Consider the following 27,992-nt stretch of genomic DNA (forward strand, 5'->3'; position numbering starts at 1 on the left):
CATTCTCCTTCAACCTCCATCCTCAATGAGTTGTTTTCACCCACAGGATTGTGGCTGACTGGATGTTTTTTGTCGCGCCATTCTCTGTAAAAACCTAGACACTGTCGTGCGTGAGGAGATACAAGGAGATACTGGATCCGGCGTGCCTTGCTCCGACGATCATACCACCTTCAAAGTCACTTAGGTCACACGTTTTGCCCATTCTAATGTTCGAACAGTAAATGAATGTCTCATTGCCTGTCTGCCAGCTTTATATAGCAATTGACGTGACTCACTGTATAAGTGCGATCCATTTTCGTGAACAGGGTGTACCTAATAAACTGGCTGGTGAGTATATGTATGGAAGGTTTCATTCAAATCAAATGGGGTGCTGTCAAAAAGTGATGGAATATAAATGGATTTACCCTGATAGACTGTTTTAATTTCCCAAGGAACTTTGAACAATGCAACGGTTGAAGCAAAGCAGAAGGTTTATAAACTTTATTCTTAACTGGAACATGACATTTTGAATTAAAATTAACTTTACTCTATAAAGTATGTTCGACTACTGTGGTCTTCCGTGCAATTAAATCTAAAAGGATATTGGAAGTAGCCTATGAACCGATCAAACTAAATATAATCATGTTTGTGTGTGTCGCGCAAACTCATTTCTGGGATTATTTATTATAATTACATTTAATGTGTAGTGGTTTTGATGCATATCAGCTTTTTTGATTGAGTTTGCCCCACCAATATTTTCATGTTCAAATCTCAGACCCGGCTCACAGCACAGAGCTGGTGAGGTGAAGGATTGAGGGTGAACCCCACGGACGGCGTCAGGTCCAGATCATCCTCTGTTACTCCAGGAGGAGGAGAGAAATGAAAGCGCTGCAGGAGGGAGGTGAAGAAGAGGAAGAGCTCCATCCTGGCCAGACCCTCCCCCAGACACACCCTACGACCTGCGAGAGACCAAAGATACAGAAAATAGTATGAAGTCTGTCCAAAAGGCTACCAGAATTGATCTACTTCTTGCAATGAAATGATGTGTTATATAATGAAGTTAATATACCTGCAGAGAAGGCCATGAAGGCGTCCCTCTTGACAAATGTTCCGTGCTCATCCAGAAAGTGGGAGGGGGTAAAGGTGTGGGGGCTCTCCCATTCGCTATCGTCCTGTAGGACCGACGTCAGTAGAGGAATCACAGACGTCCCCTGCAGTAGGGGTGAAGCATATGACCCCTTATTTTCAGAGTAAAAGTGATGGAACTTGGTTTAATAAATGTGCACACTCAAAAGGAGTGGATTGCAAGTGCAGGCAGAAATATATACTTACAGCATGCCCACACTCCAATATTTTACAATAATGTGTTGTGATCTGGATGCCGTCTTTTTGCATCCCCCAAATGTGGAATCCTTACCGATATCATGGACATTAATGGTTTGAGAACATTCCAAGATTTGAAAGATACATTAACAGGTAACTCCTTTTTTCTATATTTACAACTGAAGTCAGCTATGCTGGTCTACGGAGTCCCTTGGGAAACCCCAACTACCAAACCATCCAGTGATGGATTTATATACTCCCTCTCCGGCACTCTAGGTCACCGGGCTGCTCATTATTACACACACACACACCTGTCACCATCATTACGTGCACCAGCACCTCAGACTCACCTGGACGCCATCACCTGCCTGATTACCTTCCATATATTACTCCCTTTGGTTCCTTCTCCGGTGTTATTGTTTCTGTTTCAGTTTCATGTCTGTGCGTTGTTAGTTCTTGTGTTGTATTATGTTTCGTTTATTGATTAAATGATTAACTCCCTGAACTTGCTTCCCGACTCCCAGCGCACTTGTTACAATATAAAAATATGACCTTGGCATCCTGTAATCCCAACCATCAATGTATACAGGCGGGGTGGGAGGCATGGTTTCCAGGTGGGGAAGGAGGATGCGGGCGGGTGGATAGGGACTGAAGGGGGGAATGGATTGGGCTTCTCTTTATATGCATTTCTTTTATTGTTTTTTGAACCTGCAATCTCCCTTCAGAAAAAAAGAAGACAATATGAAGTTGGTCACAAAATAAACAGAGATTTGGATATTCAGGTATCTGACCTTTTTGATGAAATATCCCTGGAACGTGACATCTCGGCTGGTGGTATGAGGGATGGCCATGGGTGCAATGTTGGCCAGTCTCTGGGTCTCATGGATCACTGCATCAGTGTAGGGTAGGTTCTTCCTGTCCTCTACCAAGGGCTGACGACTTCCTATAACCCTGCTGATCTCCTCCTGGACCTTGTCTGAGACAGAAAGGAGGGAGGGTTGGAGTTAATACAATGAAATGTACACTGGGTATACAAACATTAAAAACCCCTGCTCGTTCACTGACAGACTGACCAGGTGAATCCAGGTGAAAGCTATGATTCCTTATTGATGTCTCCTGTTAAATCCACTTCAATCAGTGTAGATGGAGGGGAGGAGACAGGCTAACAACGGATTTTTAAGCCTTGAGACAATTGAGACTTTATTTAACTAGGCAAGTCAGTTAAGAACAAATTCTTATTTACAATGACGGCCTACCAAAAGGCCTCCTGCGGGAATGGGGACTGGGATTAAAAATAAATCAAATATAGGACAACACACATCACGATGAGAGAACACAACACTACATAAAGAGAGACCTAAGATGACAACACAGCATGGTAGCAGCACAAAACATGGTACTTACATTATTGGGCACAGACAACAGCACAAAGGGCAAGGTAGAGAACAATGCATCATGCAAGGCAGCCACTGTCAGTAAGACTGTCCATGATTGAGTCTTTGAATGAAGAGATTGAGATAAAACTGTCCAGTTTGAGTGTTTGTTGCAGCTCGTTCCAGTCGCTAGCTGCAACGAACTGAAAAGATGAGCGACCCAGGGATGTGTGTGCTTTGGGGATCTTTAACAGAATGTGACTGGCAGAACGGGTGTTGTATGTGGAGGATGAGGGCTGCAGGAGATATCTCAGATAGGGCGGAGTGAGGCTTAAGAGGGTTTTATAAATAAGCGTCAACCAGTGGGTCTTGCGACATGGATTGTGTATGCGTTCCATTCAGAGGTTGAATGGGCAAGACAAAAGATTTAAGTGCCTTTGAACGGGGTATGGTGAAGGTGCCAAGCGCATCGGTTTGTGTCAAGAACTGCAATGCCGCTGGGTTTTTCACACTCAACAGTTTCCCGTGTGTATCAAGAATGGTCCACCACCCAAAGGACATCCAGCCAACTTGACACAACTGTGGAAAGCATTGGATTCAACATGGGCCAGCATCTCTGTGGAATGCTTTCGACACCTTCTAGAGTCCATGCTCCAACGAATTCAGGCTGTTCTGCGGAAGATGTTCCTAATGTTTTGTACACTCAGTGTATAAACCTCAGTTAACGTTTAACCTTCATTAACCAAGCCATCCTTGGGGGAACAAAATGGCGCCGTAGAGAGAACACTGTGTTTCAGCGAGCTCCAGTGGCATTCGTAAATTTATATTTTTTCATTAATCTCCTAGCTTGAAAAAGTGGTAGAATTGGCTAAATAAGTTATCCTACAATGAGTCTTGACGGCTATTTCTCAAACATCTCCGACAACATGCCCAACAGAACTACTAAGAACTCGACCAAAACCACCATCCCTGTAGATGTGCAGGAGGAGCTAGCTTACGTTAGCGAAGCTAACACCATTGCGGATCCAGGCACAATGGACCTGGTGATTCAAAAGATGACGGACAACATTACTAAAGTGATCGATGTTACGATAAGAACGGTTTTGGAAGCAATCGCAGGCCATTCAGCTGAAATACAGAGGGTGGTCAAACGTGTCGATGAGGCGGAAGGAAGAATTGCTACAGTGGAAGCTTCAACTACATCTATGGACACTAAGATAAAAGCACTTGAGAAACAGGTGCGCGAAATGGCGGAGCACATTGACGACTTGGATAATCGAGGACGCAGATGCAATATTCGTGTTGTGGGACTCCCGGAAAATTCTGAAGGGACACGTTCAGTTAAATCCTTTGAGGAATGGATCCCTGACTACCTACAAATGGACACTAAGGCTGGTCGTGTGAAGCTGGACAGAGCCCATCGCTCTCAAGCACCGATACCCGGTCCCAACCAGTGCCCACGGCCAGTGGTTATAAAGTTCCACAACTTCACCGACAAGCAGCGCGTTATGGATGCGGCTAGAAACATCGGCTCTGACGGTAGTCAACGTAAAGGTCCAAAGGTCTCATTCTTCAATGATTATTCCACAGCGGTTGTACGAAGACGTAAAGGGTTTGATGAGGCGAAGGCTCGACTCAAGAGAATGAAGATGGACTACGCACTGCTGTACCCGGCCACATTGAAGATTATGGTCAACGGATCGCCTAAGAAACTCTACACACCTGAAGAGACTGCTGCGTTTATTGACTCTCTCGGGTAAATAACTTTAAGTTGCACCTCCGCAGCATTGGATAACTTTTTTTATTTTATTTGAATCTGATCATGAAACAGTGGTGTGAGTTCTCACGTGTTCCGGTTCAGTAATATTCGTATTTTTATAATTTTTCTTGCTAAAGTAACTGCCGCTATAGCTCAGGCTGAGATATGGGTGAATCTATATTGGTGCCCAGGCTTGGTTTTAGGTGGAAGAGCCTCAATCTTCATATACTGATTTTCATTTCCATATATATAAAGGATGAGGCTAATGAGTGGCAATGCAGACTTAAGAGTCTACATTGGAAAGTTGAAATCCCCTGCATGTTAGCTAGTGGGAAAACCCTCTTTTGGATCTTTACATGTTTAATTTTGGGGTTTAGTATAGTTCGAGTTCAGGGTTCATATCGTTTGTTTATGCTCGGTGAGATAGAAGAGAGTTCAACACATGGAAAAAGGTACCACCCCACTTTTACAGTAGGATTCAGTCTGGATATTGAATGGTCAAAGTGCAATGGCAGGTAACAGACTGCGTGTATGTACATGAAACATTAGAGGGAGCCATAACCCCATTAAAAGGAAGAAGGTACTGTAAAAATATTGATATTGCCCTGTTGCAAGAAACTCATTTGGATGATAAGGAGCATCTGAAATTACAACAAGGGGGGTTTGGTCAAGTGTTTTTCTCATCATTTACATCCAGAAGTAGAGGTGTAGCAATTCTTGTGAAAAAAAAATATTTTTTATTTTTTATTTCACCTTTATTTAACCAGGTAGGCTAGTTGAGAACAAGTTCTCATTTGCAACTGCGACCTGGCCAAGATAAAGCATAGCAGTGTGAACAGACAACACAGAGTTACACATGGAGTAAACAATAAACAAGTCAATAACATGGTAGAAAAAAAGAGAATCTATATACAATGTGTGCAAAAGGCATGAGGTAGGCAATAAATCGAATAATTACAATTTAGCAGATTAACACTGGAGTGATAAATCATCAGATGATCATGTGCAAGAAGAGATACTGGTGTGCAAAAGAGCAGAAAAGTAAATAAATAAAAGCAGTATGGGGGGTGAGGTAGGTAAATTGGGTGGGTAGTTTACAGATGGACTATGTACAGCTGCAGCGATCGGTTAGCTGCTCGGATAGCAGATTTTTAAAGTTGTTGAGGGAGATAAAAGTCTCCAACTTCAGAGATTTTTGCAATTCGTTCCAGTCGCAGGCAGCAGAGAACTGGAAGGAAAGGCGTCCAAATGAGGTTTTGGCTTTAGGGATGATCAGTGAGATACACCTGCTGGAGCGCGTGTTGCGGGTGGGTGTAGCCATCGTGACCAGTGAACTGAGATAAGGCGGCACTTTACCTAGCATAGCCTTGTAGATGACCTGGAGCCAGTGGGTCTGACGACGAACATGTAGCGAGGGCCAGCCGACTAGGGCATACAGGTCGCAGTGGTGGGTCGTATAAGGTGCTTTAGTAACAAAACTAATGGCACTGTGATAAACTGCATCCAGTTTGCTGAGTAGAGTATTGGAAGCTATTTTGTAGATGACATCGCCGAAGTCGAGGATCGGTAGGATAGTCAGTTTTACTAGGGTAAGTTTGGCGGCGTGAGTGAAGGAGGCTTTGTTGTGGAATAGAAAGCCGATTCTTGCTTTGATTTTGGATTGGAGATGTTTGATATGAGTCTGGAAGGAGAGTTTGCAGTCTAGCCAGACACCTAGGTACTTATAGATATTCTAGGTCGGAACCGTCCAGGGTGGTGATGCTAGTCGGGCGTGCGGGTGCAGGCAGCGAGCGGTTGAAAAGCATGCATTTGGTTTTACTAGCGTTTAAGAGCAGTTGGAGGCCACGGAAGGAGTGTTGTATGGCATTGAAGCTCGTTTGGAGGTTAGATAGTACAGTGTCCAAGGAAGGGCCGGAAGTATATAGAATGGTGTCGTCTGCGTAGAGGTGGATCAGGGAATCGCCCGCAGCAAGAGCAACATCATTGATGTATACAGAGAAAAGAGTCGGCCCGAGAATTGAACCCTGTGGTACCCCCATAGAGACTGCCAGAGGACCGGACAACATGCCCTCCGATTTGACACACTGAACTCTGTCTGCAAAGTAGTTGGTGAACCAGGCAAGGCAGTCATTAGAAAAACCGAGGCTACTGAGTCTGCCGATAAGAATATGGTGATTGACAGAGTCGAAAGCCTTGGCCAGGTCGATGAAGACGGCTGCACAGTAATGTCTTTTATCGATGGCGGTTATGATATCGTTTAGTACCTTGAGCGTGGCTGAGGTGCACCCATGACCGGCTCGGAAACCGGATTGCACAGCGGAGAAGGTACGGTGGGATTCGAGATGGTCAGTGATCTGTTTGTTGACTTGGCTTTCGAAGACCTTAGATAGGCAGGGCAGGATGGATATAGGTCTGTAACAGTTTGGGTCCAGGGTGTCTCCCCCTTTGAAGAGGGGGATGACCGCGGCAGCTTTCCAATCCTTGGGGATCTCAGATGATACGAAGGAGAGGTTGAACAGGCTGGTGATAGGGGGTGCGACAATGGCGGCGGACAGTTTCAGAAATAGGGGGTCCAGATTGTCAAGCCCAGCTGATTTGTATGGGTCCAGGTTTTCCAGCTCTTTCAGAACATCTGCTATCTGGATTTGGGTAAAGGAGAAGCTGGGGAGGCTTGGGCGAGTAGCAGCGGGGGGGCGGGGCTGTTGGCCAAGGTTGGAGTCGCCAGGAGGAAGGCATGGCCAGCCATTGAGAAATGCTTGTTGAAGTCTTCGATTATCACGGATTTATCGGTGGTGACCGTGTTACCTAGCCTCAGTGCAGTGGGCAGCTGGGAGGAGGTGCTCTTGTTCTCCATGGACTTTACAGTATCCCAGAACTTTTTGGAGTTAGAGCTACAGGATGCAAATTTCTGCTTGAAAAAGCTGGCCTTTGCTTTCCTGACTGACTGCGTGTATTGGTTCCTGACTTCCCTGAACAGTTGCATATCGCGGGGGCTCTTCGATGCTATTGCAGTTCGCCACAGGATGTTTTTGTGCTGGTCGAGTGCAGTCAGGTCTGGAGTGAACCAAGGGCTATATCTGTTCTTGGTTCTGCATTTTTTGAACGGAGCATGCTTGTCTAATATGGTGAGGAAGTAACATTTAAAGAATGACCAGGCATCCTCAACTGACGGGATGAGGTCAATATCCTTCCAGGGTACCCGGGCCAGGTCGATTAGAAAGGCCTGCTCGCAGAAGTGTTTTAGGGAGCGTTTGACAGTGATGAGGGGTGGTCGTTTGACCGCGGACCCGTGGCGGATACAGGCAATGAGGCAGTGATCGCTGAGATCTTGATTGAAGACAGCAGAGGTGTATTTGGAGGGCAGGTTGGTCAGGATAATGTCTATTAGGGTGCCCATGTTTACGGATTTAGGGTTGTACCTGGTGGGTTCCTTGATGATTTGTGTGAGATTGAGGGCATCAAGCTTGGATTGTAGGACTGCCGGGGTGTTAAGCATATCCCAGTTTAGGTCACCTAACAGAACAAACTCTGAAGCTAGATGGGGAGCGATCAATTCACAGATGGTGTCCAGGGCACAGCTGGGAGCTGAGGGGGGTCTGTAGCAGGCGGCAACAGTGAGATACTTATTTCTGGAGAGATTAATTTTTAAAATTAGAAGTTCGAACTGTTTGGGCATAGACCTGGAAAGTATGACAGAACTTTGCAGGCTCTCTCTGCAGTAGATTGCAACTCCTCCCCCTTTGGCAGTTCTATCTTGACGGAAAGTGTTATAGTTGGGTATGGAAATCTCAGAATTTTTGGTGGCCTTCCTAAGCCAGGATTCGGACACGGCAAGGACATCAGGGTTGGCAGAGTGTGCTAAAGCGGTGAGTAAGGCAAACTTAGGGAGGAGGCTTCTGATGTTGACATGCATGAGGCCAAGGGTTTTTCGATCACAGAAGTCAACAAATGAGGGTGACTGGGGACATGCAGGGCCTGGGTTTACCTCCACATCACCCGAGGAACAGAGGAGTAGTAGGATGAGGGTGCGGCTAAAGGCTATCAAAACTGGTCGCCTAGAGCGTTGGGGACAAAGAATAAAAGGAGCAGATTTATGGGCGTGGTAGAATAGATTCTGGGCATAATGTGCAGACAGGGGTATGGTGGGGCGTGGGTACAGCGGAGGCAAGCCCAGGCACTGGGTGATGATAAGAGAGGTTGTATCTCTGGACATGCTGGTCTCAATGGGTGAGGTCACCGCATGTGTGGGGGGTGGGACCAAGGAGGTATCAGAGGTACGGAGAGTGGAACTACAGGGTCCATTGCAAACCAAAACAATGATAATGATAACTAGCCTGAACAACAGTATGCAAGGCATATTGATATTTGAGAGAGACATACAATAAGGCATAAAGTGATTGCAGGTCTTGATTGGGAGAGCTAGCTAAAACAACAGGTAAGATAACAGCAGCAATAACAGGGTGCTAGTCTAACACAGCAACAACAGGTAAAAATGGCGACGACTAGGCAGAGAGGGTCGGATTAACTACACACAGATCCTGAGTTAAAGCACAGAGCCGACAGATAAAACACAAATAAACAGAATGGAGTACCGTGAATTAATGGACAGTCCAGCATGCATCAGCTATGTAGCCAAGTGATCATAGTGTCCAGGGGGCAGCCGTAGATGGAGCAGGGAGGCCTCCACTAAGCTAGCACGCGGCGTTTAAAGTTAGTAGCCCGGGGGGTGGTCTGCTCAGACGGAGGGGGTCTGCTCAGACGTGGTCGTGTCGACAGAGAATCCAAGCCAGATGGCGATGGCGAAAGAGAGGTTGTGAATTGTAGAATTGTGTTTGCTAACTGGTGCTAGCTTCGTGGCAGTGGCGCTAGCTGCGCTAGCTACAAGCTAGCTGTGAGGATCAGAAGTAGTGGCTCAGGGATTACGGCAGGAATCCGGCGTTGTTGTCGAGAGACAGTCCGATGCTGGTAAATTGGTGAGTAATATCCAGGCTAATAACAGGGCTGGTGTCTGTGCAGAAGGTAAAAGCTACTAGCAGCGGCAAAAAAAATGGCTAAATTAGCTTGTAGCTGGTATTGTAGCCCAAGAATTCGCTGGTAGACCTCTTCAGCTAGCCGGCAGATGGGCCTAGCTCGAGGCTAGCTCAAGGCTAACTGGTGCTTGCTTCGGGACAGAGGTGTTAGCCAGTAGTAGCCACTCGGTTGCAGCTAGCTAGCTGTGATGATACGGTGTAATTGTCCAGAGCTTGCGTCAGGAATCCGGTGATGTGGTAGAGAAAAAGCAGTCCTATATGCTCTGGGTTGATATCGCGCTTGCAGACTGGCAGGTATTGGCCCGGTATTGAAGCTGGCTGTGTCCGAGTTGAGGGTGAAGACCGCAGCAGTGGCTAACTGACTACTAGCTAGTAGCTAGTTATCTGGCTAGCTTCTGATTGGGGTTACGGTTCTAAAGTATAAAAAAATAGCAGGTCCGTACCACATTGGGTGAGGCGGAATGTAGGAATGTATATTCAGTTCCTAGATGGAAAGTGAAATTAAAATATATACGAAATGTATACGAAAAATACGAAGACTATTTACACGGGACAGGACAAAACAAAGACACGTCCGACTGCTACGCCATCTTGGATTACTAGGTTATAAAAATAACTTATCACTTAAGGCACAGGTGTCAAACTCATTCCACGGAGGGCCTAGTGTCTGCAGGTTTTTGGTTTTTCCTTTCAATAAAGCCCTAGACAACCAGGTGTGGGGAGTTCCTAACTAATTAGTGATGTTAATTCATCAATCAAGTACAAGGGAGGAGCGAAAACCCGCAGACACTCGGCCCCCCGTGGAATGAGTTTGACACCTGTGACTTAAGGTCTTGAATTGTGTGAAAGATAAATTTGGTCGCTTTGTTATAATTAATGGTACTTTACAAGGGCAGAACATCTCCATAATGAATATTTACTTCCCCCCTGCCCACCCCCCTGACTTCCTCACTAAGGTATTTCTAGACTTTTCAGAATTAAACTCAGACACTGCAGTGGTTGGAGGAGATTTTAATTGTTTGTTGAACCCCCTTATTGATAAATTTCCCAGTGGTATAGCTTCACTCTCTCCTCGAGCTAAGTCACTTAAAGCTATTTGTGGTGATCTGGGGTATGCTGATGTTTGGAGAACTTTTCACCCCTCCAACAGAGAGTTCACTTTTTTCTCTGCACCTCATGGATGTCAGACTAGAATAGATTACTTTTTTATGCCCAGGACGTCTTTGCAGTCTGTTTTATCCGCTAGGATAGGAAGCATAGTCATATCTGATCATGCAGAGGTGATCCTGGACATAAAACTCAACGGGGCATTCAATCTGTCAAGACATTGGAGGTTGAATACAACCATCCTTAAAGACCATACATTCACATCATATTTTATTACAGAGTTTAAAGCATTTTTCTCTATTAACTCTTCAATCAACAGATAACCCCTCGCTCCTTTGGGAAACCTGTAAAGCGTACGCCAGGGGTCTGATTATGTCATACACAGCCACTAAGAGGCGGAAAAAGCAAAAAACGTTAGAGGGTGAATTAGGAACTAAAGAGAAGGACTATATTAAAACTCCCACTCCTGCCCTATTAAAAGGAAATATCAGTTCTTAGATCAACGTTGGACTCTCTCCTAACATAGGACGCTGAAAAGAAAATGAGATTTGTCAGGCAAAAGCTATATGAACATGGCGATAAGCCAGGAAAGTACTTGGCGTACCTAGCTAAAAAGAGAGCGGACTCACAGTCAATTGCTACTATTACTGATTCTGATGGCAATTATTTATATGAAAATAAATTGATATATGACTCATTTAAGAAATTTTATGCAAATCTTTATGCCTCAGAACTGCCAAATGATGCACCCAAATTAATGGAGAACTTATTTTCTAAGATTGAGCTCCCTACTATCTCCGAAGAACAGAGGTCTCTCCTTAATGCCCCTATTACCGAGGAAGAGATAATGTTCGCAATTAAGAATCTGCAAAATGGTAAGGCCCCAGGACCAGACGGGTTTTGTAGTGAGTTCTATAAAGAGTTCCATGGCCTGATCCTTGAGCCATTGCGTGATATGTTTAACCACTCATTTTCAAATGACCAGCTCCCTCAAACGCTGAGAGAAGCCAACATATCACTTATTCTCAAAAAGGGAAAATGTCCAGAGTCTTGTTCCTCTTACAGACCAATTTCCCTTCTGAATGTGGATAGAAAATTGCTTTCTAAAATTCTAGCCACAAGATTAGAGGACTCACTGCCATTAATTGTGAAAGGAGACCAAACTGGCTTCATTAAGGGCCGTAAGTCGTGCAACAATGTCAGGCGGCTTCTTAATGTAATTCAAGCCTACCAACAAAGTGCTAGGGATGGTCTTGTGCTCTCCCTAGATGCTGAGAAAGTATTTGATCGTGTGGAGTGGTCTTACCTATTCTTTGCCCTAAATACATTTGGTCTAGGGGACAACTTTATAAAATGGGTGAAAGTTTTATATGATGATCCTCAGGCTGCTGTCCTTACTAATGGGCTACGGTCAAATAGGTTCTCTATGTACAGAGGTACCAGACAGGGGTGTCCTTTGTCCCCTCTCCTATTTGCACTCGTTATGGAACCACTGGCCGAGGCCATCAGGGTAACGCCTGCTATACAGGGGCTGCTCATTGGTGATGTTCACCATAAAATAAGCTTGTATGCTGATGATGTCCTGATATTCATCTCTAGTCCCGAGACTTCAACTACATCTCTTATCAATATTATTGAATTATTCAGCGAATTCCCAGGCTACAAGATTAACTTAACTAAATCAGAGGCTATGCCACTTGGTAACCTTCACTCTGTACCTAATACTTCTCCCCCCTTCCCTTTTAAATGGTCTCCCTCAGGTTTTACGTATCTGGGTATATTCGTAACTCCTAAATTCCAGCAAATGTACAAAGCCAATTTTGTTCCCTTGTTTGATACAATAAGACAGGATCTGGAGCGCTGGAACGCTCTCCCGATTTCTTGGTTGGGTAGAATATCCCTCTTGAAAATGAACATTTTACCTAGACTACTTTACCCAATCCAAATGATCCCAGTATTATTCTCCAATAATGTAATAAAGGATGTAAATGGATGGCTAAGTTCCTTTATATGGAGTAAACGCAAGCCAAGACTTAAGATGGCAATATTGCAGCTGCCAAGTGCCCAATATCAGGTTATATCAGTGGTGTGCCCACCTATGTTATATTTCTGATTGGATCACAAACGACGACTCCTCTATTTGGTTAGACATTGAGACTTCTCTTTCAAAATACCTCTTACAGGATCTTTTATTTTTCAGAAGTTTCAAGTCTGTAGAAGATCACTGCAATAATCCTATTACACTTAACACACTCAAAGTATGAAGGTCAGTTCAGCGCTTCCAAACTAACCTCTCCTCTTACCCCAATTCTTAACAACCCAGATTTTGGTCCAGGATTGCTGGATGCTGGCTTTAACTTTTGGCTTAATAAGGGCATACGCAGACTAAATGACTTATTTGCTGATAAGATTTTATTGTCATTTGAGCAGATGATGGAGAAATATCGACTCCCAAAGCAGGACTTTTTCCGCTTGGTAACCCTGATATGTCTGTCATTGAAATAATGTTTTTTTTTCCCACAAAGTCTGTTTTATGATGCTTTAAGGTCCTTTTCTGCTGTCGACACACAGAGGGTGAAACAAGTGTGGGAGAAATAATTGTCTGTTACTATTGACGAAGAGATGTGGGAGGACATTTGGAGATATGCAGAAACAATATCTATATGTAATCGTACTAGAGCAATCCAATTAAGAATAATACACAGATTGCATATATCCCCAAATCGCAGACATGCTTTTAGCCCCTCTTCCTCTTCTCCTCAGTGTCTTAAATGTAAAACTGATACAGGCACCCTAACACATTGTTTATGGTCATGTACCAAAATACAAAGATACTGGTCTGGTGTTCTGCAAGAAATTGAAAAGATCCTAGGGGTTGATCTAGAATTGGACCCAGTTTCTTTACTGTTGGGTCTCCCTAGTAGGCATGTTACTTCTGTGGGTAAGAGGAGGCTTTACAACATCCTTACCTTTGCAGCAAGGAAAAACATCATTTTACAGTGGATTAGTGATAAGGTTCCTTCTATTAAAGATTGGCATAAGATACTATTTGAATGGGTGCCTCTGGAATATCTGACATGTACATTGCATTCTAAAACAGATCAGTTCTACAAAGTATGGGAACCCTATCTAAATTACCTAGAACCTGAGGTATCAGCTATTATGCTGCAAGGATTCTCTTAGAATGGTGGTGATCTATGTATTTCAGAATTACACTGTACGTTCCATGTGTGGAACCTAACTTCTTAGTTTAAACTGAGCTTTTTTGTTAAATTTCTGTTTGTAAGTTTGTTTAAAATGTATGTATTGAGAGACGCAATGATGGGGATGGGGTGAGAGAAGAGGGGAGAGGAAAATGGTGTGCGTGTGTGTATGTGTGTGTATGTGGATGTATATATATATATATATGTGCAGGTATGTGTAAGTGAGTGCTGTTTTTTTTGCTTTGTCTCTGTTGTTGTATCTCTTAATATGGGTGAAAATTGTGAAATTCCAATAAAAATACTGTTAAAAAACAAAACAAGCCATCCTTATCTAGTTTCATAATATATTCTTCAATCTGGCTCTTTGCCAATGTTTATAACTTGTAACACCATGAGTGCTTTACTGTTTCATGTCTGTGTGTCACAGGTGGCACATTAATTGTGGAGGACGGGCTCATAGTAATGGCTGGAACGGAATCGAACACATGGTTTCCATATTTTTGATACCACTCCATTCCAGCCATTATTAAGAGCCGTCCTCCCCTCAGCAGCCTCCTGTGTTGTGTGTGTGTGTGTGTGTGTGTGTGTGTGTGTGTGTGTGTGTGTGTGTGTGTGTGTGTGTGTGTGTGTGTGTGTGTGTGTGTGTTTATATCAATCCTTACCCTGTATATGGGGGTACTTGGCCATTAGCAGCAGACCCCAGCGCAGGGTTGTCCCGGTGGTGTCGGTACCAGCACTAAACAGGTTACCAACACTAAATACCAGGTTGTCGTCATGGTAGAAAGAATCCATATTGCCAGATTCCTAACAGAAACAGACCCGCAGATGACATGAGTTATGTACAGTCAGTCTTCCCTCAAATCTTAGCCAAGAGAAACTGGCATGCATAGTATTGATATTAGCCCTCTGATTACAATGTAGAGATAAATGTGTCACGCTGTTCTGGGCAGCTTAAGTTGGCCCTTCTTTAAACTGGTCAATAATTAAGATAAGATCAAACTAGAGCTTGCTTTGTGGAAGGTGGTGCTTCTACACCTGCATTGCTTGCTGTTTTAGGCTGGGTTTCTTTACAGAACTTTGTCATCAGCTGATGTAAGAAGGGCTCATTATCATTAAAATAGTTGGCAACATCAAATTGTTGTGATAAATAAGCCATCTGATTCCATTTTAATAGAATTAGTATTTCTGACTATAATTTCCTTTTGTTTATTTAACTAGGCAAGTCAGTTAAGAACAAATTCCTATTTACAATGACGGCCTACTGGGGAACAGTGAGTTAACTGCCTTGTTCAGGGGCAGAACGACAGATTTTTATCTGGTCAGCTCGGGGATTCAATCCAGCTACCTTTCAGTTACTGGCCCAACGCTCTAACCACTAGGCTACCTGCCGCCCCAATTTAAAATACTCCAAAGTCCCCCCCCCCCCCCCCCCATCATTCTTTATATCCTTAATCTTGGCTTCATAATAGAGTTTCTACTCTTTGTTGAATTTGTCACATTATTTCTCTATTTGCAGTAAGTAAGCCAGTCAGATGTGCAGCCAGACTTATTAGCCACTCCTTTTGCCCTCCATCTCTTTCAACCATACAGTTTTTCAATTCCTCATCAATCCATGGAGCCAGTTTCTTAAAAGGTATTAAAAGGTATGTTTATCAATAACTAGAAGAAGCAATTTCATAAATGCATCAAGTGCAGCGTCTGAATGCTCCTTATTAATCACATCAGACCAACAAATATTTTTTAACATCATCCACATAAGTCACAGCAAAATGTTTTTTTAGGTATTTTTCTTCAAACGTCATTGTTGGTTAAGGGCTTGTAAGTATGCATTTCACTGTTGTATTCGGCGCATGTGACAAATACAAAAGATTTTCAAATGAAATTGTATGATCTCATACACTATTTTAGTCCCATCTTTTAGAAGCTTCGCTTTCCTGGATTTAGACACTGGATATTGTGATCACTGCATCCAATGGCTACAGCTTTAGAACAAAGATATTAGTAAAAATGTAATCAATTAGTAAAAATGTATTAGTAAAAAATGTAATCAATACAGTGCATGAGGATGATTGTTCCTGTTCTGTTTGTAAACACCCTAGTAGGTTGATTAATAACCTGAACCAGATTACAGTCACTGGTTACAGTGAGACGCTTCCTCTTCAGCGGAGAGCTTGATGACAACCAGTCAATATTCAGGTCCCCAAGATAGTAGACCTCTCTGTTTATATCACATACACTATTTTTTTTATTTAACTAGGCAAGTCAGTTAAGAACAAATTATTATTTACAATGACGGTGTACCCCGGCCAAACCCTAACAATGCTGGCCCAATTGTGCATTGCCCTGCCTGTTGAACACACATCCTCAGCCTTCTATAGGAATTTAACGACTGCATAGGACTATGTTTTGGATGACTGGCTGCGAATGCTTATTGAATTGTTTTATTTCTGCCTTTTCTATTCCAGACATTCTGAAATTCACTAAAGCATCCCATGTATGTAACTTTAGTCTTTCACTTTTCAATTAGGAATGATTGGGACTCCAATCATGGCCGGTTGTGAGCCAGCCTGGAATCAAACCAGGGTCTGTAGTGATGCCTCTAGCACTGAGATGCAGTGCCTTAGACCTCTGTGCCACTCGGGAGCCCCCAAGCATTTCACACACATTATCTAGATACTGACAGATCTTGGTGGCCTATAGGAGCTACACTAAACTAGGCTTTAGAGGAGGCAGGTGAACCTGCAACCACAACACTTCAATAACACTTGACATGAGATCCTCTCTAAGCATTACAGGGATATGTCTCTGAATACATACAGCAACAACTCCCCCATAGGCATTCCTGTGTCTTCTGTAGATGTTATATCATTGTATTGCTAATGATGTATCAAATGAATTATCTACGTGAGTCTCATAAATGGCTAATATATATCTGATGTTAGCAAGTTATTAATGGTATTAACCTTATTTCTAAGGCTACATATATTAATATGGGCTATTTTTAGCCATTTCCTGTGTAGCTTATCAGAGATAGAATTTTGAAAAGAACAAACAAAGCCAACCAAACAGATAATCAACACATTCTTTTAAATCAGCTTGAGGAACTGTTTTAGTGTTTGAGTCTGAGTTTACATGTGATTCTACTGATACAGAGAACTAGTTAGATCCTCCCTCAGCTGTCATTCAGTCAAATTGGTTGAATCAACATTTTCCACGTCATTTTAATTAAATTATGTTGAATCAACGTCGAATAGATGTTGAATTGACGTCTGTGCCCAGTGGGATGTTAATGTTGGACAACTGAAGTTAGTTGTGTTCTTGGGCAGTAACGTGAACCACAAGGTGGTGTAATAAGTATTATAAACCCGGCAGTTTGGTCTTGGTAATTTAGACAATATACCCCGAGTGTGACGCAAAATGACTCATTTACTGTTCTAATTATGTTGGTATCAAGTTTATAACACCAGCAGGGCACCTCTGGGTTTTGTGGAATATGGCCAATATACAAGGACTGTATACAGGCACTGCACTTCGCGTCATGCAGTGCCTTAGCTGTGGTAAATTGACCATATACCACACCCCCCTCGGACCTTATTGATTATTCTATTCTGTACAGTTATACTGAGCAATATTAATGCAACACTTTGTTATGAATGAGTGAGATGCAGATTCTGCATGAAGTCTTCATACCTCCAGGGTCTGCTTTCGGACAAGGAACGAGTCCACAAAGCCTCTACACATATGAGGGTTCAGAGTCTCCTTCAGGCCCCTCACCAGCTCTGTCACCTCCATCTTCATATCAGCAATATTCTTTTTCAGACGTGTCAGGTTGTTTATCCACGGACCCAACCAGGGAAACATGTTGTACATCTACACAGAGATTCAGGTAGAATACGCATAAAACAATATTATATTATTTATAACATAACACACCACAACTATGATTAGATCATTAAATACATAAATTCAATGTGATATACATTTGCATAAATGTGTAATTATTAGATGTGAGCACCAATGTCGGTTTAATATTTTTACTATTCTGTAAAAAGAACACATTACTTTTCCTGCATACACAAAACCCTTAAACAGACCTTCTCACAGGTTTTCAATTTAGCATATTTAATTAATTGCCCGTTGATGGTCCTATAATATATGCCTCCCTAACTAACCAGTTTGAATACAATATTATAATACCAGAATATTCACACCTGGCCCAAAGGACAACCTGAAAACAGTTGTCTGAACTTCAAAGAGCCATGGAAGTGAACAGAAAAGTGAACATACACAGTTGCAATATATTTTATACAAACCGCTACGATATGGAATGACAAAAATGGTACTGATATTGATATCATTTTGTATATCGGTGCCCATCACTAGTGATTATGTAACCATATTATATATAATAATTACAATGATATAATTAATTGTACAAAATATTTTAGCCATTTAGCAGACACTCTTATCCAGAGCGATTCACAGTTAGTGCATTCATCTTAAGATAGCTTGGTGGGACAATCACATGACACAGGCATAGTAAGTACACTTTTCTCAATAAAGTAGTTATCAGCAAAGTCAGAGCTAGAAGGATGGGGGGGGGGGGTTTATTTAAGATACTCTTTGGAGGAGGTAGTGTTTCAGGTGCATTCAGAAGATGGGTAGGGACTCGGCTGACCTAGCTTCAGGGGGAAGCTGGTTCCACCATTGGGTTGCCAGGACAGAGAAGAGCTTGGACTGGGCTATGAGGATTTTATTTGATATGTTATACGTATACTGTACATCATGAATATTGTATATAATGATATATAATGATTCATAAGCAGCTTAGTAATGGGTTACAAACTGTACAATAATGGTATATAATATATATACCATTATAGTATATACTTACTAGTATATACTTGCACATCAAGTAAAGTATAACTGAGTATGTACATTTTAATTTGCAAGAATTCATAACAGGTGTTCTGTTTCCTAGTTTTATTGATTGCACTGAGACAGCCATTATTTAGTCAGAAAATACAGTAAAAACAAAATGGTCTGAATAAGCAGACTGTACCTGGATTGATGCAGAACCTGTTAGGCGTATACTCTCATTGGCCCTGTCCGCCATGCCTGTGAATAGGGGGTCAGTGTATTCAAACCTGCTGCCATAGACAATGGCCGAGATTATGTTGGAGACGGCATAAAGCACAGGCTGTGCTGTGTCAAATGCCTTACCTGTAATAGACAAAACATCTAATTAATTACAAAATAAGCTTTCCAGAACCCACACAATCACTTAGCAAGCCAATTAGCTATTTACTAATAATGTGGTTAAAAATAGCCTGATTTTTAACCAGACAATTAAGCCTAGGCAACCCTTATAAATACATCATACTACTTCTACTACTAGCGTAGAGATACTGACTCTCTTACCCTCATGTTTTTCCAACACTTCAATCAGGTAGTGAATTTCCTCTAAGATTTTCTCCTCACTCCCTTTCTTGCCCATCCCAAAGTCTCTTAGGTTTGTCAGGGCAAAGCGCCTCATCTCTTTCCATGAGTCTCCATTGGCAAACAGAATCCCTGTAGAGAACGTAGTTTGTTTCCATGACAATTCAAAGTGAAATATGAATAAATCAATTATATTTACTATAATATGCCATTTAATAATGCGCATGTACATATATATATATATATAATCTGCCAAATTATCTCTGCATCCTTTCTGGTCATGATCATCTGTAACTATTTTCGACATTTATATTATTTGCAGAGGATTAGAGTCAGAACATTTGATGAATTGTGGAAACAGTCTGATCTCTGCATTCACCATTCTAGCCTGATCTCTGCATTCACCATTCTAGTCTGATCTCTGCATTCACCATTCTAGTCTGATCTCTGCATTCACCATTCTAGTCTGATCTCTGCATTCACCATTCTAGTCTGATCTCTGCATTCACCATTCTAGTCTGATCTCTGCATTCACCATTCTAGTCTGATCTCTGCATTCACCATTCTAGCCTGATCTCTGCATTCACCATTCTAGCCTGATCTCTGCATTCACCATTCTAGCCTGATCTCTGCATTGACCATTCTAGCCTGATCTCTGCATTCACCATTCTAGCCTGATCTCTGCATTCACCATTCTAGCCTGATCTCTGCATTCACCATTCTGGCCTGATCTCTGCATTCACCATTCTAGTCTCAAATGTCAGAAATGAGTGGTATTATTCAAAATGAACTTGTCAGCTATTGGATCACTTTCAACCAATCAGAGGACAGCCTAGTTCAAACACAGTATTTGGCAACATTGGTTGTTGTCCTAAACTCAACCACTGTTTCTGCGAGGGCACTGATTGTACCAGACATTTTCTGGCTTATTCCAAACGCCAATCTATTGGATAAAGGGCAGACTGATACATGCAGTAAAACAGAATGGTGAATGCAGCAATCAGACTTGTTCCACCAGGCTAGAATAAGACTTTCAACAGATTGTAATGCATTTCATATCCAACTCATCTCAAAGTGTCTGAAATTGATTGTGTAGCTCAATAAAGTTTATTTCAAGTAACTTTTAGGTGAAAATCTCACTTTTAAAAGTTCCTAATTTGTTAACTCATACACACAACGTTGTTGACTCATCTTATGCTCATATTTGTGGCCAACACATACATTGGAGAACAAACGCATGGATTGCTGTTTTAGCTTGTTCATAGACTGCTTACAGATGAAGGAAATCAATGAGACAGGTTGTAATTTGGGTGAACTATCCCTTTAAGAATGGGACATAGCCAGCATAAGAGTCAAATATCATTACCATGTCCTTGGTTGAAATCATAGAGCACAGGCGTGATGTCCCTGTCCCCAAAGTCCTCTGCCTGGTTGACCAGCGCCTGCTTGACCGTCTTGTATCCTGCCAGAACAACCACTTTCTTGGGTCCAAAGTGAACCGTGAAGATGGAACCATATTTCTTGGAGAGCTGGACAGATAAAGTACACATAAAAGTACACCATAGACTCAGTTGTGTCTCGTAATGATATACAGTGGGGAGAACAAGTATTTGATACACTGCCGATTTTGCAGGTTTTCCTACTTACAAAGCATGTAGAGGTCTGTCATTTTTATCATAGGTACACTTCAACTGTGAGAGACGGAATCTAAAACAAAAATCCTGAAAATTACATTGTATGATTTTTAAGTAATTCATTTGCATTTTATTGCATGACATAAGTATTTGATAACCTACCAACCAGTAAGAATTCCGGCTCTCACAGACCTGTTAGTTTTTCTTTAAGAAGCCCTCCTGTTCTCTACTCATTACCTGTATTAACTGCACCTGTTTGAACTCGTTACCTGTATAAAAGACACCTGTCCACACACTCAATCAAACAGACTCCAACCTCTCCACAATGGCCAAGACCAGAGATTTGTGTAAGGACATCAGGGATAAAATTGTAGACCTGCACAAGGCTGGGATGGGCTACAGGACAATAGGCCAGCAGCTTGGTGAGAAGGCAACAACTGTTGGCGCAATTATTAGAAAATGGAAGAAGTTCAAGATGACGGTCAATCACCCTCGGTCTGGGGCTCCATGCAAGATCTCACCTCGTGGGGCATCAATGATCATGAGGAAGGTGAGGGATCAGCCCAGAACTACACGGCAGGACCTGGTCAATGACCTGAAGAGAGCTGGGACCACAGTCTCAAAGAAAACCATTAGTAACACACTACGCCGTCATGGATTAAAATCCTGCAGCGCACGCAAGGTCCCCCTGCTCAAGCCAGCGCATGTCCAGGCCCGTCTGAAGTTTGCCAATGACCATCTGGATGATCCAGAGGAGGAATGGGAGAAGGTCATGTGGTCTGATGAGACAAAAATAGAGCTTTTTGGTCTAAACTCCACTCGCTGTGTTTGGAGGAAGAAGAAGGATGAGTACAACCCCAAGAACACCATCCCAACCGTGAAGCATGGAGGTGGAAACATCATTCTTTGGGGATGCTTTTCTGCAAAGGGGACAGGACGACTGCACCGTATTGAGGGGAGGATGGATGGGGCCATGTATCGCGAGATCTTGGCCAACAACCTCCTTCCCTCAGTAAGAGCATTGAAGATGGGTCGTGGCTGGGTCTTCCAGCATGACAACGACCAAAAACACACAGCCAGGGCAACTAAGGAGTGGCTCCGTAAGAAGCATCTCAAGGTCCTGGAGTGGCCTAGCCAGTCTCCAGACCTGAACCCAATAGAAAATCTTTGATCTTTGGAGGGAGCTGAAAGTCCGTATTGCCCAGCGACAGCCCCGAAACCTGAAGGATCTGGAGAAGGTCTGTATGGAGGAGTGGGCCAAAATCCCTGCTGCAGTGTGTGCAAACCTGGTCAAGAACTACAGGAAACGTATGATCTCTGTAATTGCAAACAAAGGTTTCTGTACCAAATATTAAGTTCTGCTTTTCTGATGTATCAAATACTTATGTCGTGCAATAAAATGCAAATTAATTACTTAAAAATCATACAATGTGATTTTCAGGATTTTTATTTTAGATTCCGTCTCTCACAGTTAAAGTGTACCTATGATAAAAAATTACAGACCTCTACATGCTTTGTAAGTAGGAAAACCTGCAAAATCGGCAGTGTATCAAATACTTGTTCTCCCCACTTTATGACTAAGCACAAAACTGAACATCACATACAGCTTGTTTAATATGTTTCAGTCAAGAAATAGCGTGAAGACAGTGATTTAATCGCTAATCGTTAGCTGTCTTATCGGCTGCTATCTGAATAAGTATATCGGACAATTATTATTATTATTTATTTTATTTTTTATTTTTTCTTGGGTCACTATATCTATTTTGCCAATTTGGATTGATCCCCTCTACCACACGGAACCCCACTAACCTACCGACGGAAACGCACGAGGTATCTACAAATAGACCTCCATCCTATGCTATCTTGCTACCGACAGCCATCTACCCGGCCAGCTGTCTGGATCGCCGTGACCCCAACCAACCTCTACTCACTGGACCCTTATTGATCACTCGATTAAGCATGCCTCTCCTTAATGTAAATATGCCTTGTCCATTGCTGTTCTGGTTAGTGTTTATTGGCTTATTTCACTGTAGAGCCTCTAGCCCTGCTCACTATACCATATCCAACCTCTCAGTTCCACCACCCACATATGCGATGACATCACCTGGTTTCAATGATGTTTCTAGAGACAATATCTCTCAATACCTAGGTTTACCTCCACTGTATTCACATCCTACCATACCTTTGTCTGTACATTATTCCTTTAAGCTATTTTATCGCCCCCAGAAACTTCCTTTTACTCTCTGCTCTAGAAGTTCTAGAGGACCAATTCTCATAGCTTTTAGCCGTACCCTTATTCTACTCCTCCTCTGTTCCTCTGGTGATGTAGAGGTGAATCCAGGCCCTGCAGTACCTAGCTCCACTCCTATTCCCCAGGCGCTCTCTTTTGATGACTTCTGTAACCGTAATAGCCTTGGCTTCATGCATGTTAACATTAGAAGCCTCCTCCCTAAGTTTGTTTTGTTCACTGCTTTAGCACACTCTGCCAACCCGGATGTTTTAGCCGTGTCTGAATCCTGGCTTAGAAAGACCACCAAAAATTCTGACATTTTCATCCCCAACTACAAGATTTTCAGACAAGATAGAACGGCCAAAGGGGGCGGTGTTGCAATCTACTGCAAAGATTGCCTGCAGAGTTCTGTTTTACTATCCAGGTCTGTTCCCAAACAATTTGAACTTCTACTTTTAAAAATCCACCTCTCTAAAAACAAGTCTCTCACCGTTGCCGCCTGCTATAGACCACCCTCTGCCCCCAGCTGTGCTCTGGACACTATATGTGAACTGATTGCCCCCCATCTATCTTCAGAGCTCGTGCTGCTAGGCGACCTAAATTTGAACATGCTTAACACCCCAGCCACCCTACAATCTAAGCTTGATGCCCTCAATCTCACACAAATTATCAATGAACCTACCAGGTACCACCCCAATTCCGTAAACACGGGTACCCTCATAGATATCATCCTAACAAACTTGCCCTCCAAATACACCTCTGCTGTTTTCAACCAAGATCTCAGCGATCACTGCCTCATTGCCTGCATCCGTAATGGGTCAGCGGTCAAACGACCTCCACTCATCACTGTCAAACGCTCCCTGAAACACTTCAGCGAGCAGGCCTTTCTAATCGACCTGGCCGAGGTATCCTGGAAGGATATTGATCTCATCCCGTCAGTAGAGGATGCCTGGACATTTTTTTTTAAATGCCTTCCTCACCATCTTGAATAAGCATGCCCCATTCAAGAAATTTAGAACCAGGAACAGATATAGCCCTTGGTTCTCTCCTGACCTGACTGCCCTTAACCAACAGAAAAACATCCTATGGCGTTCTGCATTAGCATCGAACAGCCCCCGTGATATGCAACTTTTCAGGGAAGCTAGAAACCAATATACACAGGCAGTTAGAAAAGCCAAGGCTAGCTTTTTCAAGCAGAAATTTGCTTCCTGCAACACAAATTCAAAAAAGTTCTGGGACACTGTAAAGTCCATGGAGAATAAGAACACCTCCTCCCAGCTTCCAACTGCTCTGAAGATAGGAAACACTGTCACCACCGACAAATCCACTATAATTGAGAATTTCAATAAGCATTTTTCTACGGCTGGCCATGCTTTCCACCTGGCTACCCCTACCCCGGACAACAGCACTGCCCTCCCCTCTGCTACTCGCCCAAGCCTTCCCCATTTCTCTTTCTCCCAAATACAGTCAGCTGATGCTCTAAAAGAGCTGCAAAATCTGGACCCTTACAAATCAGCCGGGCTAGATAATCTGGACCCTTTCTTTCTAAAACTATCTGCTGAAATTGTTGCCACCCCTATTACTAGCCTTTTCAACCTCTCTTTCGTGTCGTCTGAGATTCCCAAAGATTGGAAAGCAGCTGCGGTTATCCCCCTCTTCAAAGGGGGGGACACTCTTGACCCTAACAGCTACAGACCTATATCTATCCTACCCTGCCTTTCTAAGGTCTTCGAAAGCCAAGTCAACAAACAGATTACCGACCATTTCGAATCCCACCATACCTTCTCCGCTATGCAATCTGGTTTCAGAGCTGGTCATGGGTGCACCTCAGCCACGCTCAAGGTCATAAACGATATCTTAACCGCCATCGATAGGAAACAATACTGTGCAGCCGTATTCATTGACCTGGCCAAGGCTTTTGACTCTGTCAATCACCACATCCTCATCGGCAGACTCGACAGCCTTGGTTTCTCTAATGATTGCCTCGCCTGGTTCACCAACTACTTCTCTGATCGAGTTCAGTGTGTCAAATCGGAGGGTCTGTTGTCCGGGCCTCTGGCAGTCTCCATGGGGGTGCCACAGGGTTCAATTCTTGGACCGACTCTCTTCTCTGTATACATCAATGATGTCGCTCTTGCTGCTGGTGAGTCTCTGATCCACCTCTACGCAGACGACACCATTCTGTATACTTCTGGCCCTTCTTTTGACACTGTGTTAACAACCCTCCAGGCGAGCTTCAATGCCATACAACTCTCCTTCCGTGGCCTCCAATTGCTCTTAAATACAAGTAAAACTAAATGCATGCTCTTCAACCGATCGCTGCCTGCACCTGCCCGCCTGTCCAACATCACTACTCTGGACGGCTCTGACTTAGAATATGTGGACAACTACAAATACCTAGGTGTCTGGTTAGACTGTAAACTCTCCTTCCAGACTCACATCAAACATCTCCAATCCAAAGTTAAATCTAGAATTGGCTTCCTATTCCGCAACAAAGCATCCTTCACTCATGCTGCCAAACATACCCTTGTAAAACTGACCATCCTACCAATCCTCGACTTCGGTGATGTCATTTACAAAATAGCCTCCAAAACCCTACTCAATAAATTGGATGCAGTCTATCACAGTGCCACCCGTTTTGTCACCAAAGCCCCATATACTACCCACCACTGCGACCTGTACACTCTCGTTGGCTGGCCCTCGCTTCATACTCGTCGCCAAACCCACTGGTTCCAGGTCATCTACAAGACCCTGCTAGGTAAAGTCCCCCCTTATCTCAGCTCGCTGGTCACCATAGCAACACCTACCTGTAGCACGCGCTCCAGCAGGTATATCTCTCTGGTCACCCCCAAAACCAATTCTTCCTTTGGCCGCCTCTCCTTCCAGTTCTCTGCTGCCAATGACTGGAACGAACTACAAAAATCTCTGAAACTGGAAACACTTATCTCCCTCACTAGCTTTAAGCACCAGCTGTCAGAGCAGCTCATAGATTACTGCACCTGTACATAGCCCATCTATAATTTAGCCCAAACAACTACCTCTTTACCTACTGTATTTATTTATTTATTTTGCTCCTTTGCACCCCATTATTTCTGTCTCTACTTTGCGCTTTCTTCCACTGCAAACCAACCATTCCAGTGTTTTTATTTTTTATTTTACTTGCTGTGTTGTATTTACTTCGCCACCATGGCCTTTTTATATTTTTATTTATTTATACATATATTTGTTTGCCTTCACCTCCCTTATCTCACCTCACTTGCTCACATTGTATATAGACTTATTTTTTTTTCACTGTATCATTGACTATATGTTTGTTTTACTCCATGTGTAACTATGTGTTGTTGTATGTGTCGAACTGCTTTGCTTTATCTTGGCCAGGTCGCAATTGTAAATGAGAACGTGTTCTCAATTTGCCTACCTGGTTAAATAAAGGTTAAATAAAAAAAAAACTTGATGTCAGACCTAGGTTCAAATACCAGTCAATGTAACCTAATTATTAACAAAATTAGTGTTTAGACAAAGTTTATTGGAAATACATTTGGAAAGTATTGGTGTCAAGCTCCCGCTCCCATCGTCACCGGTCTACTAACCACTGGTCCTGGCAACTCATCTTTATGCACACCTGGCAACCATCATTATGCACACCTGGCAACCATCACTATGCACACCTGGCAACCATCATTATGCACACCTGGCAACCATCATTATGCACACATGGCAACCATCATTATGCACACATGGCAACCATCATTATGCACACATGGCAACCATCATTACGCACACCTGCAACTCATCAGTCACACCTGGACTTCATTACTCCCTTGATTACCTCTTTATATAGCACTCTTTTGTTATCAGTCATCAGGTAGTATTGTTTATGTTTCCATGTCAGAGGTCTGGTCATGGCATTAACTGCACCTATGTTACAATTGGCATGTATTTACAACTACTTGTTTTTATATTCAAAGTAGTTGTTTTTGGCTGTGTATTAGAAAATAGTCAAACACAAACATGTCATATTTAAGTACACTATGTATTTGAACCCAGGTCTGTTTTAACAAGATCCCTGAAGGGATATTCCTGGGGTGCATCTCGGGCGCCGAAGTCGTGGATGTCGATTATGGCAGCCCCCCGCACCTCTCTGATTCAGAGGGTTGTGTTAAATGCGGAAGACACATTTCAGTTGAATGCGTTGTTGTATAAATGACTAGGTATCCCCCTTTACTTTCAATATTCTAAAGTGGCCTCATCTCTTTCCTTGCAACACGTTGGTCACTGTCACAAAGTATTTTATCCATAGCCTGGTCCCAACAGAAAACATCTGGGACCAGGTTACTTGGACAGGACATATCTATTGAAGTACACTACAGAATAGAACATTAAACAACCTTAACCAGGTAAAGGCATGTACAATGTGCCAGAGTTCATTCGTCAGTTTGCTTACTGAACTTTTCAAACCTGGTGAAATAGCAAAAAAAACTATATAAGTGAGATAAAACAGATCAAATCTCACAGATCAAATCAACCACAACATGTTTGTTCTGAAAGCAACGGATGACTTCATCTCACCTCGCAGAGAGTGCAGTAGGGCTTCTTGAGGTCCAGCTGGAGCATGTTACCAAGCAGGGGCAGAGGCCTGGGTCCTGGAGGCTCCTTCCCCTGTTCCTCAGAGCTGGAACCAGAGGAGAGGAGGTAGAGGACCAGCAGAAACAGCACAGTACCCAGCAGTGTCACTGTGCTTGATGTCTGTAGAAGACCTTCTATAAGAGACATCTTCAAACTGAGCTCATACACCTTATACTGGGCTAAAAATACAACACACTAATGCTCCGTTATGGAACAAGTGTATGTGCTCAAAGCACTTCCATGACAACAGACCTCTAAGGAATGCTATTTGTATAACCTCCCCACCCTA

General features: G+C 43.0%; 1 protein-coding gene across 2 annotated transcripts; it reads right to left on the reverse strand.

Moving 5' to 3' along the window:
• Positions 1–465: 465 nt before the first annotated feature.
• Positions 466–27,976, reverse strand: LOC139580434 (cytochrome P450 2K1). 2 transcript variants are annotated; one of them, XM_071409144.1, is made up of 9 exons: positions 27,647–27,976; positions 20,580–20,742; positions 19,196–19,345; positions 18,837–18,997; positions 17,465–17,644; positions 14,437–14,578; positions 2,094–2,278; positions 1,049–1,190; positions 466–938 (listed from the first exon to the last, which is right to left on the reverse strand). In XM_071409144.1, exons 1-9 carry the CDS (start codon positions 27,848–27,850, stop codon positions 751–753), a joined length of 1,515 nt encoding a protein of 504 aa, XP_071265245.1. In that variant the 5' UTR covers positions 27,851–27,976; the 3' UTR covers positions 466–750. The 2 variants fall into 2 exon arrangements, with proteins under 2 accessions (XP_071265245.1, XP_071265331.1); XM_071409230.1 differs by having other exon boundaries at positions 18,837–18,892; positions 27,647–27,965.
• Between the last annotated feature and the right edge of the window lie 16 nt (positions 27,977–27,992).

This window comes from Salvelinus alpinus, chromosome 1 (genome assembly GCF_045679555.1).
Source record: "Salvelinus alpinus chromosome 1, SLU_Salpinus.1, whole genome shotgun sequence".
Lineage (NCBI taxonomy): Eukaryota > Metazoa > Chordata > Actinopteri > Salmoniformes > Salmonidae > Salvelinus > Salvelinus alpinus.